This window comes from Lithobates pipiens, unplaced genomic scaffold (genome assembly GCF_037356315.1).
Source record: "Lithobates pipiens isolate NorthernLeopardFrog02 unplaced genomic scaffold, aLitPip1_a1.2 Scaffold_1, whole genome shotgun sequence".
Classification (NCBI taxonomy): Eukaryota; Metazoa; Chordata; class Amphibia; order Anura; family Ranidae; genus Lithobates; species Lithobates pipiens.
In genome coordinates this window covers 178,929,089-178,944,159 of record NW_027507685.1, presented here as the reverse complement: position 1 = coordinate 178,944,159, position 15,071 = coordinate 178,929,089, and the positions used below count along the sequence as shown (strand labels likewise).

Here is a 15,071-nt window from a genome sequence, read left to right as displayed (position 1 = left end):
ATAAAGGTGAATGAAGGAAAAAAAAAAGTCCTGCAGAGGGGAATTGATGGTTATTGACTCCTCATTCTTTGTCAGCCATGTGACTGCAATAGATTAAAGTGGAAGGAACCTCAGTTTTTTTTTCTCCCCTGCAAAGTAAAAACATAATGTGCTAGTATGCAGTATTATGTGACACTAAGGATGAGCTCAGGCGTGTTCGCATGATCCACGTGCAAAGCCCACCAGAAAGTTGGCGCAGTGCTGTGCTAATCACAGGCAGTGAGACATTGTCCTGACGCGCTGCTGCAGAGAGTGTCTCACTGCCTGTGATTAGCACAGTGCCGACTTCCTGGCGGACTCTGCATGTGGACCTGAGCTCATCCCTATGTCACACATACCTGCAAATGAAGCACACTTAGGGTTGCCACCCTTTCTTCAAGTCAAACCCCAACACTTTAGCGGTGCACAGCAATTTCTTTTTATAGTATAAACTATACATATATATTAAATAACATTTCTAATCATATGAAGTTAATAACAGTCCCCCTTTATATCAGAGTCCACAGAGTGCCCCTTTTACATCTGAACTCGCAGAGTTCCCTTTCACTGTAAGGGGGGACTGTGCAGACTCTGATGTAAGGGAGAACTCTGGGGACTCTAACATAAGGAAGCTTTGGAAACCCTGATTTAAGGGGGTACACTGAGAACTCTGGTGTAAAGGGGAACTCTGATGTAAGGGGTGCTCTGAGAACCCTGATTTGCCTTGATGTACTTATTCGGAGGCAGGAGATAGAAGGGGGAGACTTCAGTCACAGACAGGGATGGATGATGAGCTCACTCATCCCTTGGCAGTCAGCACCTCTCATCCACATGTATCTGAGGCTGCTGGACTTCAAATTTCTGGCCCCAAATTTCCTTTTCTGAGGCACATTGCCAGGAACTGGAGTATGGGCAGATACAGAGGGGTGGGGGGAAGAGGTGTAGATTGAGCCCTCTTTCCTCTCCTGTCTTTGTGTGTGTTTGGGGGGGGGGGGGGGGGGGGGGTTGATTGTACTGGCTTTGGGCAGTGTTAAAGAGTGTAACATACACTCTCAGCTTAGACAACTACAGCCAGACAGTCTGAAACCCGGACAAATGTTTCCAAACCTAAACTGTCTGGTTGAATCCTGGACAGGTGGCAACCCTAAGCACACATCCCCACTGCTAGTCGCATCCATCTTCACCTGTCTTCCGCTTATTGCGTTTTTTTTTTACCAAAAATATGTAGAAGAATATATACCGGCCTAAACTGATGAATAAATGTGTTTTTTTATATATATTTTTTGGATATGTATTATAACAAAAGGTAAAAAAAAAATGTATGTTTGTTTATAGCGCAAAAAATTAAAAACGGCAGAGGTGATCAAATACCACCAAAAGAAAGCTCTATTTGTGGGAAAAAACAGAAGTGCATTTTGTTTGGGTTCAGCGTCACACGACCGTGCAATTGTCAGTTAAAGCGCTGCAGTGCCGTATCGCAAAAAATGGCCTGGTCATTAAACAAATCCTTCCGGTCCTTAAGTGCTTAATGATTCAAATATCCAGTATTCTTTCTTGTTTGCTGTCCTGTGACAGAAAACAAAAATAAAATCAGACTGTATATGCAGTAAAGCATGCTTGTTATACTCACAGTGGAACCTAAGCGGTTAATCCTATGTATTGTGTAAAATGTCTGCCTGATCTTGTATGTACAGTTGCTCCCCTCCCTACACTGTCCCCCTGGACAAGTCTGGATAAGACACAGTCATTGGAGTCAAGCTGCACATGCTCAGTTTAATGTGCATTGTTACAGAGGTTTTTTTTTTTCTTAGGAGAGTGCATGTGATCAGCACAGGGCCAATCAGCAATGTCCAGACAGAGGGTCAGGAGCCATGCAGCCTCATAGGACAGCTCAGTGTAATATGAAAACTCCTCCTACAAGGACTCCTCACCAGGAAATGATAGAAATCACAAGACTGCTATATTATGATGACGACTAAAGGTGTTTAGCAGTTTATATTTACTAAAATAATTGCATTTCCATGTTTTGTGTACTGTGGGAGACCAGATATAGTGAATGCAGTGGCCTGGGTTTAGTAACACTTTAAAGAGGAAGTAAACCCTGATGGGTTTTACTTCCTTATTTGCTCCCTGCAAAGTAAAAAGCAACATCGAATCGCATGCATGCACATTATGTGACACTTACCTGCAAACGAAGCCCACTTTGTCCCTACTGGAGGCAAAACTCCATGTTCGCCCCTCTTCATTTCGGGGCCGCAGACTCCGGCTTGGTGACTGGTCTGAGTCACATGATGTCACTCCCACGCATGCACGCGGGAGCCGCCAGTCACTACAAGGCCCTCCCAGCCGTTTCTTTACAGCGCATGCTCCATTGACATCATCGCTAGATGATGTCATCAAAGTAAATATCTCCTAAATGCATGTTTAGGAGATATTTACTGTACTTCTAGGTAAGCCTTATTATAGGCTTACCTATAGGTGCAACTTGAAAATGGAGGTTTACAACCTCTTTAAGCCATGTACACTAGGGTTGCCACCTGTCCGGGATTCATCTGGACAGTCTGGGTTTTGAATCATGTATATGGGTTTAAGGCAGGCTGAAACCCGAACACATAGGCTGTGACTCCCCAAGTAACCAAGATAGTCACACACAAATCTGTTGCCGTCCGGGAGCTGTGGACTAGGAGATGTCAGCAAAAGCAATTTGGCCACACCCACTGTTCGCTGTGGCATGCTATGCTCCCTGCATTACTACTGTCCTTGGGGCACCCAATGGTGTCCCAGGCAGCTAAAGTGTTTGGGTTTGGCTTGAAGAAAAGGTGGCAACCCTACTGTACACACAGGCTGAGTGTCGAGAGTCATCGGCCAGTTAAAAAAAAAAAGTGTATATGCCAGCTGGTCCATTTTGCCGGCTTCTGTCAGGCGAGCATGCTGGAAAACCAGTAGCTGACGGACTCTCGACCAGCGTTCTCAGCCAATGGCAGGCGGATGCTGATCGGAGTGTTCTGGCAGGCGTCCGTCCCCCTGCTAGTTCAGCTGGGAAGATCGCTGTACTAATGTTGGATCGTTAGTACAGCGGCTTTGACCGGAGCTGACAGTTTTTTTTTGTTCAACCTCATAGTGTGTACCAGGCTTTACATACATCAGTACAGGAGGAGGTCAGCGGTAACCAATTGCATATTTCTCTTAGGAAAGATAAACAATCTCATGACCCGTGAACTATCAATTTCAATAAAATCTTTAAATATTAACCAAATAATATTTAAATATTAACCTCAATTAATGAACCTCTATACCAAGCGTTCCATCCAAGTTTACCCTGCAGAGCTTCTTTCCATCAGTACCTGAAAGGCAGCAGTTGAGTCCGTATCAGAGCTCAACAATACCATACTTTCGAAGTCTACAAGTCCCCTTGAAGGACAACGTGGGCCAGATTACCTCTTGTGATACCAGACCATACATTGGTATAGCTCTGTCATACATACACATTAAACTTGCAAAGTAAATAAAGATAGGTGCTAGCCTTACAAACATATAAGTGCTTCAGAATGACAAATTAAAGCAGAACTTTACCCATAACAACTTGATCAAAAATAATGTTCTTTAGCAAGGAACATACACTCCACCTTGATAATTATGCTATAAAATTTAGTGTGGGCTATAAATTGCCTCCAGCATTGTTCTTCTTGCTGGAGGGTGCCATTTTTCTGAAGCCCAGAGCCCCAGCAGTAAATCATGAAATGGAACTAAACCCATCAATTTTTAAACAGTTTAAAAAAAACAGTAATATAGCAACCTGGTGTTTAGGCAGGGTTGCTAACAAATTTAGTTTGCCAGGTAATAATTATCCAGGTTAATTGTTAGTAGATCCACTGATTCCTTTCTAATTCTGGAATTTCTGCAACATTTTTCTTCTTTCACTAGGTGGCACTGTAGCTGGTGACATTAGATTCACAAGGTCTTCGGGCATGTCAGCCAATTGGCAGGGGTTTCTTTAGTCCCTTGGTCTGCTGGGAGAGCCTATTTATTTGGGTGGAGTCAGGTGATCAAAATTCTGTGCCACCTGGACTGCTGTCTGGGTGGACGTGTGTTATGTCATCCTGAGCTGCTAGGCCAGAAGACTGAGGCCTATCCCGGGGACACCTGGCTGCTAGGCTGCCTGAGGCCTATCCAGGAGCAGGAGAAGCAGTGTAGGGTTGGGACTGCAGTATTGGAGTCCAACTGAGTTGCGAAGGTTCAGCCGGACAGGAAACCAGTTGAGAAAGGAGTGCGCATGCTCCATATGAGTCTCGCACATGCTCTGAAATGCGTTGTGTTTCGCCCATACCCAGTGACGTCACACACTCACTAGTGCGCTCCCAGAGCCGAATACCTCCATCTCCTCCAGCCACCAACAGGATCAGCCAGCTTCTTCCAGGTTCACTGCGGTTACCGCAGCTGGACATTCCGCTCACAAAGGACACGCCAGAGACGTTGGAGACCAAATCCTGGAGATCTCACTTCCTATGAGCCTATCATCCCTTACTTTGATGTAAGTGTTGGATAACATGCTATTGTAACATTAAACCTTGCACTCAGAGGCGCTTTTCTGTTTTTTTCTTGTGTTGTCTACCAGAGCTGGCTTTCGATCATGTGAGAAGTTGTGCCCTCAGTGCTGGTCTTATCCCTGAGATGTCATGACAGTCACCTTTAACCACTTAAGCCCCGGACCAATTTGCAGCCAAAGGACCAGGCCCCTTTTTGCCATTCGGCACTGCGTCGCTTTAACTGACAATTGCTTAGTCGTGCGACGTGGCTCCCAAACAAAATTGGCGCCCTTTTTTTCCCACAAATAGAGCTTTCTTTTGGTGGTATTTGATCACCTCTGGGTTTTTTATTTTTTGCGCTATAAACAAAAATAGAGCGTCAATTTTGAAAAAAAATGCAATATTTTTTACTTTTTGCTATAATATATATCCCCAAAAAATATATAAAAAAACATTTTTTTCCCCAGTTTAGGCCGATATGTATTCTTCTATATATTTTTGATAAAAAAAAATCTCAATTAGCAATTATTGATTGGTTTTTGGGACCATTGTCATTTATACAGCAATCAGTGCTATTTAAATGCACTGATTCCTGTGTAAATTACACTGGCAGCGAAGGAGTTAACCACTAGGGGGCAGTGTAGGGGTTATGTATGACGTTATGTTTTTTCTTTATTGTAGGGGCGTGGCCTGACATGTGACGTCACTGGTCGTCTTTACCTATATCAAGGAGCAGACGATCTGTGACAGCCACAGTAGGAAGCACGGGGGGAGGTTTGTTTACACAGACCTCTCCTTGTTCTTCATCGCTGTAACCCGATCGCGGGACACCAGCGGCAATCGGGTCCGCTGGTCCCACGGTCACGGAGCTCAGGACCGAGACGGGAGCGCTCCGCTGGCGGCGGGCTCCCGATCCACGGTTGAGCGCTTAAAGAGCCACGTACAGGTATGTGATTGTGCCATTCTGCCGACGTATATGTGCAGGAGGCGGTCCTTAAGTGGTTAAGGAAATATCATCTCAATCTACTTGGACATTTTTTAACCCTTACCCCTGGACTTGTTCTGTATTAACCTATTGCCCCTATTTTAGTTGTGCTTCCCTACCTGTATCCTGAGTGCTAGCATTTGTGTATTACCTTGTTACCGGAGACCACTGTGAGTCAGCTTGAGCAAGTACCAGAGCAGTCTTCTCACCAGACGGGAACAGTGAAGGAGTGCGAAAGCTTCAGCTAGAGCAAAGCCAGGGACCTAGCGGGTTTGCGGGGGTAACACTTGAGGAGTGTACAGTGGGATAGCTGTAGAAGAGTTTAGGAGATCCAGTGATTATTGAATCTGGCAGTCTAGCGAGATACTGGGAGCTCAGTGAGTGAAGATCCACAGTGGAATACTATGAGATAAGAGAAGACCTATTCTGTGTTACCAAGAGTTATGTGCAAATACCTTTAGTGGTTGTTACAAGTTCAGTTGCCATAGGAGATGGCGGTCCTACCTATACAGACATGGCACCTGGCTGGAGGCATTTCCCTGTATAGCTGTCTACCTATAGAGTCTCGGAATCGGTCATTTATCATTGTATCTACTCAAGGGTGTCCTGGCCCTAACCCGCTCTCCCACAGTTCTTGTTAGGGGACAATAAATCTCTTGTTCGCATTCAAATAATGACTGGCACACATGATTTCATTTTGCATTACACCTACCATGCCTGTTAACCCACTCTACAAGGAAGGATGTCAGCTCTCCCTAACTCTTGATTTCACTATTAGACTTCTGGAGGCCCGGGATCTTGCTACAGAACATGCCAGGATTGTTAAAGCGGGAGTCCGCCGGGACTCCGCGTTTTTTTTTTTTTTTTAAAAGCCAGCAGCTACAAATACTGCAGCTGCTGACTTTTAAAATAGTGACACTTACCTGTCCAGCGCGCCCGCGATGTCGGCACCCGAAGCCGATCTCTAGATCGTCTGTCGGGTGCTGCCGCCGCCATCTTGGGTATGGGAATCAGGAAATGGAGCCTTTCGGGTTCATTTCCTGGTTCCCTACTGCGCATGCGCGAATCGCGCTGCGCAATAAGGACAGTCCCCGCTGCCTCTGGGATCTGTGTGTTTCCCAGCAGGCAGTGGGGCACTTGCGGAAAGGGGCGGGCACTTGCGGAAAGGGGCGTAATCTACGCCCCTTTCCGCAGAGAGCTATCCCAGAAGTGGGTGCAGAATACCTGTACTGTACAGGTATCTGCACCCCCCTCCCCCCTGAAAGGTGCCAATTGTGGCGCCGGAGGGGGGGGAGGGTTCCGATGAGCGGAGGTCCACTTTAGGGTGGACCTCCGCTTTAACTGTCACATTTGCTTGTCAACTGTCAAACCATCAAATGGCTGGTGTCATAACTGATCACATGGGCAGCACCATGGCAGTTGCAGATCAAACAGAAGCAGCTTCCTTGGCTGTAAAGGATAGGAGGGTTTAATTCCCCTTTAAAGCTGGGTTCACATATATGCAAACTGGATGCGTTTTACACTGTATCTAATTAGCATAATGTCTGAGTGTGATCGGCTTTCAATGGAGCCAGTTCACACATGTCCGGGGGGAATCTGCGGTGTGAATTTGAAAAGGGTCCTGTGCATTTTTGTGTCCAGTTCAGGTGTGAATTCAGGGAAAAATTTGCTCCCGAATTGGTGAACACAAATGTTCCGGCCAGACATATATGAACCCAGCCTAAGGCTGCCAGCAGTTCAGCCTCTACAAACTTGGCAGAGTACCTAAAAATGAAGAGCAACTGAGCATGTGTAGAGCAGGGTGAGACAGCGTATTTCTGGATTTTAAACAGTGTAGATACTTACTTTTATTATTTTACATAGCTATATCTGCAAAAGGGGCCAGCCTAAAGTGATCTGGCAGGACTTTATTTTCTGACTAAACTTCCACTTATAGCTGCTTGCACACTGAGGAGTTTTTGAAGTGCTTTTGCATTAAAAAAAAGCGACTGAAAAGCTTAAGAAAAATGCTTCCCTTTAAATTCTATGTACCATATCTCACAAAAGTGAGTACACCCCTCACATTTTTGTAAATATTTTATTATATCTTTTCATGTGACAACACTGAAGAAGTTACACTTTGCTACAATGTAAAGTAGTGAGTGTACAGCTTGTATAACAGTGTAAATTTGCTGTCCCCTCAAAATAACTCAACACACAGCCATTAATGTCTAAACCTCTGGCAACAAAAAAGCGAGTACACCCCTAGGTGAAAATGTCCAAATTGGGCCCAAAATTTCAATATTTTGTGTGGCCACCATTCATTTCCATCACTGCCTTAACCCTCTTGGGCATGGAGTTCACCAGAGCTTCAGAGGTTGCCACTGGAGTCCTCTTCCACTCCTCCATGACAACATCACAGAGCTGGTGGATGTTAGAGACCTTGCGCTCCTCCACCTTCCATATGAGGATGCCCCACAGATGCTCAATATGGTTTAGGTCTGGAGACATGCCTGGTCAGTCCATCACCTTTACCCTCATCTTCTTTATTAAGGCAGTGGTCGTCTTGGAGGCGTGTTTCGGGTCATTATCATGTTGGAATACTGCCCTGCGGCCCAGTCTCCAAAGGGAGGGGATCGTGCTCTGCTTCAGTATGTCACAGTACATGTTGGCATTCATGGTTCCCTCAATGAACTGTAGCTCCCCAGTGCCGGCAGCACTCATGCAGCCCCACACGATGACACTTCCACCACCATGCTTGACTGTAGGCAAGACACACTTGTCTTTGTACTCCTCACCTGGTTGCGGCCACACACGCTTGACACCATCTGAACCAAATAAGTTTATCTTGGTCTCATCAGACCACAGGACCTGGTTCCAGTAATCCATGCCCTTGGTCTTCTTGTCTTCAGCAAACTATTTGTGATCTTTCTTGTGCATCATCTTTAGAAGAGACTTCCTTCTAGGACGAGAGCCAGGCAAACCAATTTGATGCAGTGTGCAGCGTATGGTCTGAGCACTGACAGGCTGACCCCCCCCCCTTCAATCTCTGCAGCAATGCTGGCAGCATTCACAGGTCTATTTCCCAAAGACAACATCTGGATATGACACTAAGAACGGGCACTCCACTTTTTTGGTTGACCAAGGCGAGGCCAGTTCTGAGCGGAACCTGTCCTGATAAGCTGCTGTATGGTCTTGGCCACCATGCTGCAGCTCAGTTTCAGGGTCTTGCCAATCTTCTTATAGCCTAGCCAGGGATATGCAATTAGCGGACCTCCAGCTGTTGCAAAACTACAAGTCCCATTATGCCTCTGCCACTGGGTGTCATGCTTGTGGCTGTCAGAGTTTTGCCATACCTCATGGGACTTTAAGTTCTGCAACAGCTGGAGGTACTCTAATTGCATATCCCGGCTAGGCTATCCCTGCTAGCCTATATTTATGTAGAGCAGCAATTCTTTTTTTCAGATCCTCAGAGAGTTCTTTGCCATGAGGTGCCATGTTGAACTTCCGGTGACCAGTATGAGAGAGTGAGGTCGATAACACCAAATTTAACACACCTGCTCCCCATTCACACCTGAGACCTTGTAACAATAAAGAGTCACATGACACAACCGGGAGGGAAAATGTCTAATTGGGCCCAATTTGGACATTTTCACTTAGGGGTGTACTCACTTTTGTTGCCAGCGGTTTAGACATTAATGGCTGTGTGTTGAGTTATTTTGAAGGGACAGCAAATTTACACTGTTATAGAAGCTGTACACTCACTACTTTACATTGTAGCAAAGTGTAGATTCTTCAGTGTTGTCACATGAAAAGATATAATACAATATTTACAAAAATGTGAGGGATGTGCTATTGTGTTCACACTGGGGCGCTTCCATGGTGGTATTAAAAATCCTGCTTCCCACATTTTTAATGAGTTAAAAAAACTCGCCAAAAAACTCTCCTCCCCATTGAAATGAATGGGAATAAAAAACTTCTCACACACATGCAAAAACACACACACTGATTGTTTTTGGTGCAGTTTTTGAGACATGCGCCCTTTAAAAAAAGCACCGCAAATGCCACAAAAGCGCTCCATTAACGCATAGGCGTTTTACAGGCAGTTTTGAGGGGAACCAGTGTGAAAGTAGCCTTAATTGCATTACATTTCACATGTGCATATGAGCATATTATCAATAAAGTCTAAAATATGTGTGTATATTTCTAATCATTGTGTCCATGGAAAATATAACTGGGTGACAGTATTATTTTAAACACAATATGCCCCACCATGTGCAGATACATTCTACACTCACTAGACCAGGGATCCGCAAACTATGACCCTCCAGCTGTTGCCAAACTACACATCCCATGAGGCATTATAAAACACTGACATTCACAGACATGACTAGGCATGATGGGAATTGTAGTACCTGAACAACTGGAGGGCCAAAGTTTGAAGACCCATGCACTAGACCTATCCAGCGCACGAAGCAGCTTGCAAGCACTAGGAATTACATCCAGGTGACAGAGAAACTGGAACCAATCTGCTCATGATGTCCCTTGTTGGCTCTCATTCACCAGAGACAAACACTCAAAAAGCCCAGAGAAAGTATATATATAGTGTAATAGGTTTTTATTGCAAGAGGAATTTAAGATATAGAATGCGCACTCACATAAATTAGTGCCAAGAAAGGCATCCACACAGACAGCTCACTTGCCAAAGAAATTGACTAAGCACCTTTGATCATGGCCACCAAACTGGCGTGCGCTCCACTAATCCGTAAGTGACGTTGATCCCTTGCTACATGAGGATTTATCACCTAACCAGGTACCATGCCAACAACTTGCTGGTTGCTGTAGCTGTTCTCCCCTGTTGCCCAGTGTTGCCTAGGAAAGAAGTTTTCATCTACATTTACTAGAGGAGAAGATTCCTAGTGTTGTCAAGGTTTCCTAGAGAGGAGGATTCTTAGCGTATGCTGTGTTCTCTAGTGGAGAAGTTTAATAGTGTCCTTGGTTTCCTGAATATATTGACCCTGTTGAGTCCTCTTGACCGCATGATTCCTAGTGTCATCGGTTCCTGAGAAGATTCCAAGTGACCCCAATAATCTTAGTGTTCTACATTCTCAGAGACTTTTAGGGACCCTGATATTCCTATGTACCCTGTAGCTGGATTACCCTTTTACCTGTTTCCCTGTGCACGTCTGTGTATTTTATACCCTTACCTCTGTGTTCCTGTACACTCAGCATCCCACTGCTGTACAATACTCCTGTACTCCAGTCTACCGTGGAGCCCAGCCCTCCAGTGCTGTAAAAATTGCTTAGTAATAGTATATGACCAGCCTGCCTGTAAGACAAGCACCCCAGTGCTGCACTCAGGGTCGTCTTTAAGGCAGGGCAAAAGGGGCAGCTGCCCTGGGCCCTGTGATTGTTGTGGGGCCCAAAGCAGCTGCCTCATACTTGCTAACTATCTCAGTTTAAATTCCCTTGTCCTTGAAGTTTTAGTCCTGTGCTGTGTCCCGATATCTCAGTGTGATGTGCTGGCAATAATGCTGCCCAGCTCTGCCTTATTGTTGTGTACAGATGACTCACCTGCTAATCCTGTGTTTACATAAATAAATAAGTGGCATTCATAAGTAAACAGCTGCGGGCAGCGGCACTGATATGTAAATAAAGGCGGCATTCATAGGAATATCATGAACCCCCCCCCCCCTCTGCAGGGAGGAGTTGATGTGCTGTAACCTCTAGCAACCAATCAGAGAGCATTATTACTGTACAGTAATCTCTAGCAACAAATTAACAAGCAGAAATCATTTGCTGTAACCTCTAGCAACCAGTCAGTAAGCAGTAATGATATGCTGTAACAGCTGACAGCCAATTACAACTCCTGCCTGATCTGATACAGTAAACTAATTTTAAGTCTAGCTGCTATTTATTGTATGTTTCAGAGCAGGTGGAGAGTGAAATTGCATGAGGGGGCCCAAGAAAGTTTTTGCCCAGGGTCCAGTCAATATTAAAGACAGCCCTGGCTGCACTATGCTCCTGCCATTTCTGTGAATCTTGTATTCTGTGCTTTCCAAGATCCTCATCTCTTTGTTTCCCTATACCAGGTCAGCTGTAGCCTGCATGAGTGCGGTATGTGAGCACACTGCCATCTAGCGCAGGGGTACACGACCCCAATCATACTTGACATTTCCCTTCACTACACACTGCTAGCTTTTCATACTGTTATGGAGTATTCCCTACAAACTTACACCCTGCTTTTGTGTGCGGTGCTGGCAGCGGATGCATTACAGGATCATAAATGTAGTTGAGACTGGAAGCTGTCTGTGCAGTAAACCATTGCATATTATCATGTGTGACCCTAAATTAACACAACCCCTTGCGCTCACCTCGCCTGTTAAAATCTAAGGAGCTGCAGTACTCAAAGTGTTAACCTACTTCCACAAAGTGCATAAGAATAAACTGTACTCTGCTGAAGAAACAACAATCACTAAGTTGCGTGTAACTAACCATATGAATACAATTACAATGATCTAAAACATATAAAGCAAAAAATAAGCATATGTGCTGCTGTAGTCCATTGAATAAATCCTGCTTGTGATGATCATCAAAGCAGAAGTGACTGAAAACAGATGTGAGAAAATGTTCCACGCCACCACCACCACCACCAACTCCTGTGGACACACTCTCACCTTCAGCACTGGACCCTAATGCCGCGTACACACGACCGGACTTTCTGTCAGAATAGGTCCGACAGAATCATTCCGTCGGATAGTCTGATCGTGTGTGGGATAGTACGATCATTTTTCTTTAAAAAATTCAGACGCACCTAGAAATCGAACATGTTTCAAATCTGTCCAAGGGACTCAATTCCTTGGGAAAACCGTTCATCTGTATGCTGGTCCGACGGACCAAATACGATGCAAGGGCAGCTATTGGCTACTGACTATTGAACTTCCTTTTTTAGTCCTGTCATACGTCATCACGTACAAAACGGATGGACTTTCGAAATGACTTTAGTCCGTTCGTGTATTGACAAGTCTGTTTGTTCAGAAGTCCGTCGTAACTCCGTCGGGATGACCGTTGGACCTTTTCTGCCGGAAAGTCGTGTGTACGCGGCATAAGAGTAACTGAAGGGAAAACTTTTTTTTGTTTGTTTTGAGTAAAGTAAAGACATCTGTTGGGTGTTTATTGTTACTTTTTCCCCATTTCCCCGTCTCTAATTGTACTGTTTACTAAGGATGAGCTCAGGTGTGTTCACAATTCTACGTGCCCGCCAGCAAGCTGACACTCCGCAGTGCTAATCATAGGTAGTGAGACATTTCTGTGCAGCGGCGGATCAGGAAATGTCTCACTGCCTGTGATTAGCGCTGCGGAGTGCCAGCTTCCTGGCGGGTGTGTGCACGTGGAATTGTGAACACACCTGAGCTCATCCTTACTGGTTACCATTACCATTAAAAGTAAAAGGAATATAAAATTGTGGGTTGTCCCCAGAACAGTAATAGAAGAGAAATCTTCCAATGGGGATACTAGTTCTGGTTACCTCAGGGACCCCAATGGATTCCCTTAAAGCAGAGTTCCACCCTGAAAATAGTCTTTTACATATTCACAGACCTTTAATAATATAAAGAAACATTTGGGATTTTTTTTTTTATATACTTACTAGAAACGCCCTGTTGCTATGTAGTGCTCCTAATCTGCCACTTCCTGGTCCGCGGCGCTCCTCGTCCTCGCCTGTCTGTGGGCAGTACTGTGATCAAAAATCGTGTTATTTCCCAACAGAAAATTCCGCTATTTAAGGCAGTTGCCTTAACAACGGGGCTGGACCTTCCTCCCTCACCGCCCGTTGTTATGTCAACTTTAGAAACAATTGGCGCTACAGCCGCCGGAGAATCGCGCATGCACGATATCGAGAGGTGCATGTTGGGTAACTCCATCGCTATTCCTGGAAGAGGTATCAGTTGGGCTTCACATGTCCACAATCATGATGGCAACGGCCAAGAAGATTTACTAAGTTGTGAGAATAAAACACATATATTATCAACATCCACAATCCACAATCGTTTTCAATGTTAATAATGCATTATGCTTGTATACTAGAAAAAATAAAGGCGTCTGGAACCTCGCTTTAATTTGCAGGGATTTCCTCTCACTTCCTATTTTGGCTATGGGACAGGAAGTGAAGGTAAATCTCTCCAACTGGACACAGATGGCATATATAAAAAAAAAAACTATTTACAGGGGCCCTTAATTTATCCAAAATGAAAAAAAAAGTTTTGCCTATAGCTCTAGTTTAATATTATAAAAGGCTAATAATGCAGAATCCCTTTAAACAGCTGGGATAAGCAATAATGGATGATCAGGCTCACTTCCGCAAAAACATCAACATAAGGAAACACCTAGCAAAATAGCTCAAAAGAAAAAGAGTGAAAAACATAGTGCTCTCTGTGTTTCCAAGAATCAGTCGCCCTTTGATATAAACTTACATTAAAAGCATACAAAACAGCTTATTCATGTCTTGGCAACTTAGAGAGAGAATGCACCCCACAGCTCACTGCTCATGCCAGTTGATGCCAGAGATCAAATGAATGAGGGGTGAATGGGGCCTTAACTGCTGTTACCGTAACACACTGTATGAAAATATCGCAATCTGTCAAAAAAGGACATTTTAGAATTAGAGGATTCCCTGTAAAAACTATAGTCTAATTTTGTCTGCTTAGGGAGGAAAGACTGAACATCACGTTGGATATTTGCCATAACAATCTTTATTTCCAATGTATGAGAAAAAACAAAAGCAAAAAAACTCATCGCCCAACGTGGGGCTCGAACCCACGACCCTGAGATTAAGAGTCTCATGCTCTACCGACTGAGCTAGCCGGGCACTTGGAGGCAATGCTTGTACATGGCTCTACGTGTCCTATGTAATAACGTGGGCGTGGTTCGGATATAACTTAGGGCGTGGTACTGAGTTGGCTGGGGCGGGGTATTGGTGTGGTCGGGGGCGTGTCAGTGGAGTTTTAGAGAACTGAGTGCGAACATGTCGGCGGGAAGTGAGATGAGCGGTCCGGTGTCTCCGGGACCCTCCATGCCGGTGTGCGCGGTTCTGGGGCTGGTCTCCTTGCTGTGCTTTGTGGCTGGGTTCGGTACCGGGGTGGAGTTCGTGCGGTTCCTGTCATTCGGCGCTCTGTTGAGGAATATCAGTGAGGGGTCGGAGGGTGAGTGAACATGGCGGGAAGGTTATGGTGACTTTAGCTGGACTCAGGAACGATGAGGGAGAGTTTATATGAGGACGGGTCACGTGATTCTTATAGGTGCCCTGCAGGTGCCTGATGGTCATGTGACTTCCGGTTTGCCTTGTAGTTGTGTACCTGAGGAGCTCCCCACATATACAATGGGATTGTTTGATCTCCTTTTAGGGTTAATATACATTTCAGGCCCGCCATACCCTTCTGCAAAGACACCAGTGGGCAGCAGGGAGATTTTAACCTGTAAAAGCCTGCAGCAGTGTGTGCGCAATGTAAGTGGATCTGGTGTGGCCCTATTCACATGAATGGGACGTGTTCGGCTTCGTTCGCACA

At 45.1% G+C, this 15,071-nt stretch overlaps 1 protein-coding gene and 1 non-coding gene across 4 annotated transcripts in view; one reads left to right on the top strand and one right to left on the bottom strand.

Moving 5' to 3' along the window:
- Positions 1-14,301: 14,301 nt before the first annotated feature.
- Positions 14,302-14,374, bottom strand: TRNAK-CUU (transfer RNA lysine (anticodon CUU)). The gene has a single exon. It is a non-coding gene; the product is annotated as a tRNA-Lys (tRNA).
- Positions 14,375-14,488: 114 nt separating this feature from the next.
- The window catches only part of NRM (nurim), a 47,618-nt gene continuing 47,035 nt past the window's right edge, over positions 14,489-15,071 (top strand). For 2 of the 3 annotated variants that reach the window (XR_013274091.1, XM_077478957.1), the window contains exon 1: positions 14,489-14,708. Coding sequence is in view for 2 of the 3 variants with exons in the window: in XM_077478957.1 (XP_077335083.1) it covers positions 14,531-14,708 (178 nt within the window). In the remaining variant the exon portion in view is untranslated. The remainder of the gene's footprint in view (positions 14,709-15,071) is intronic. The other variant, XM_077478956.1, reaches the window with a different exon arrangement.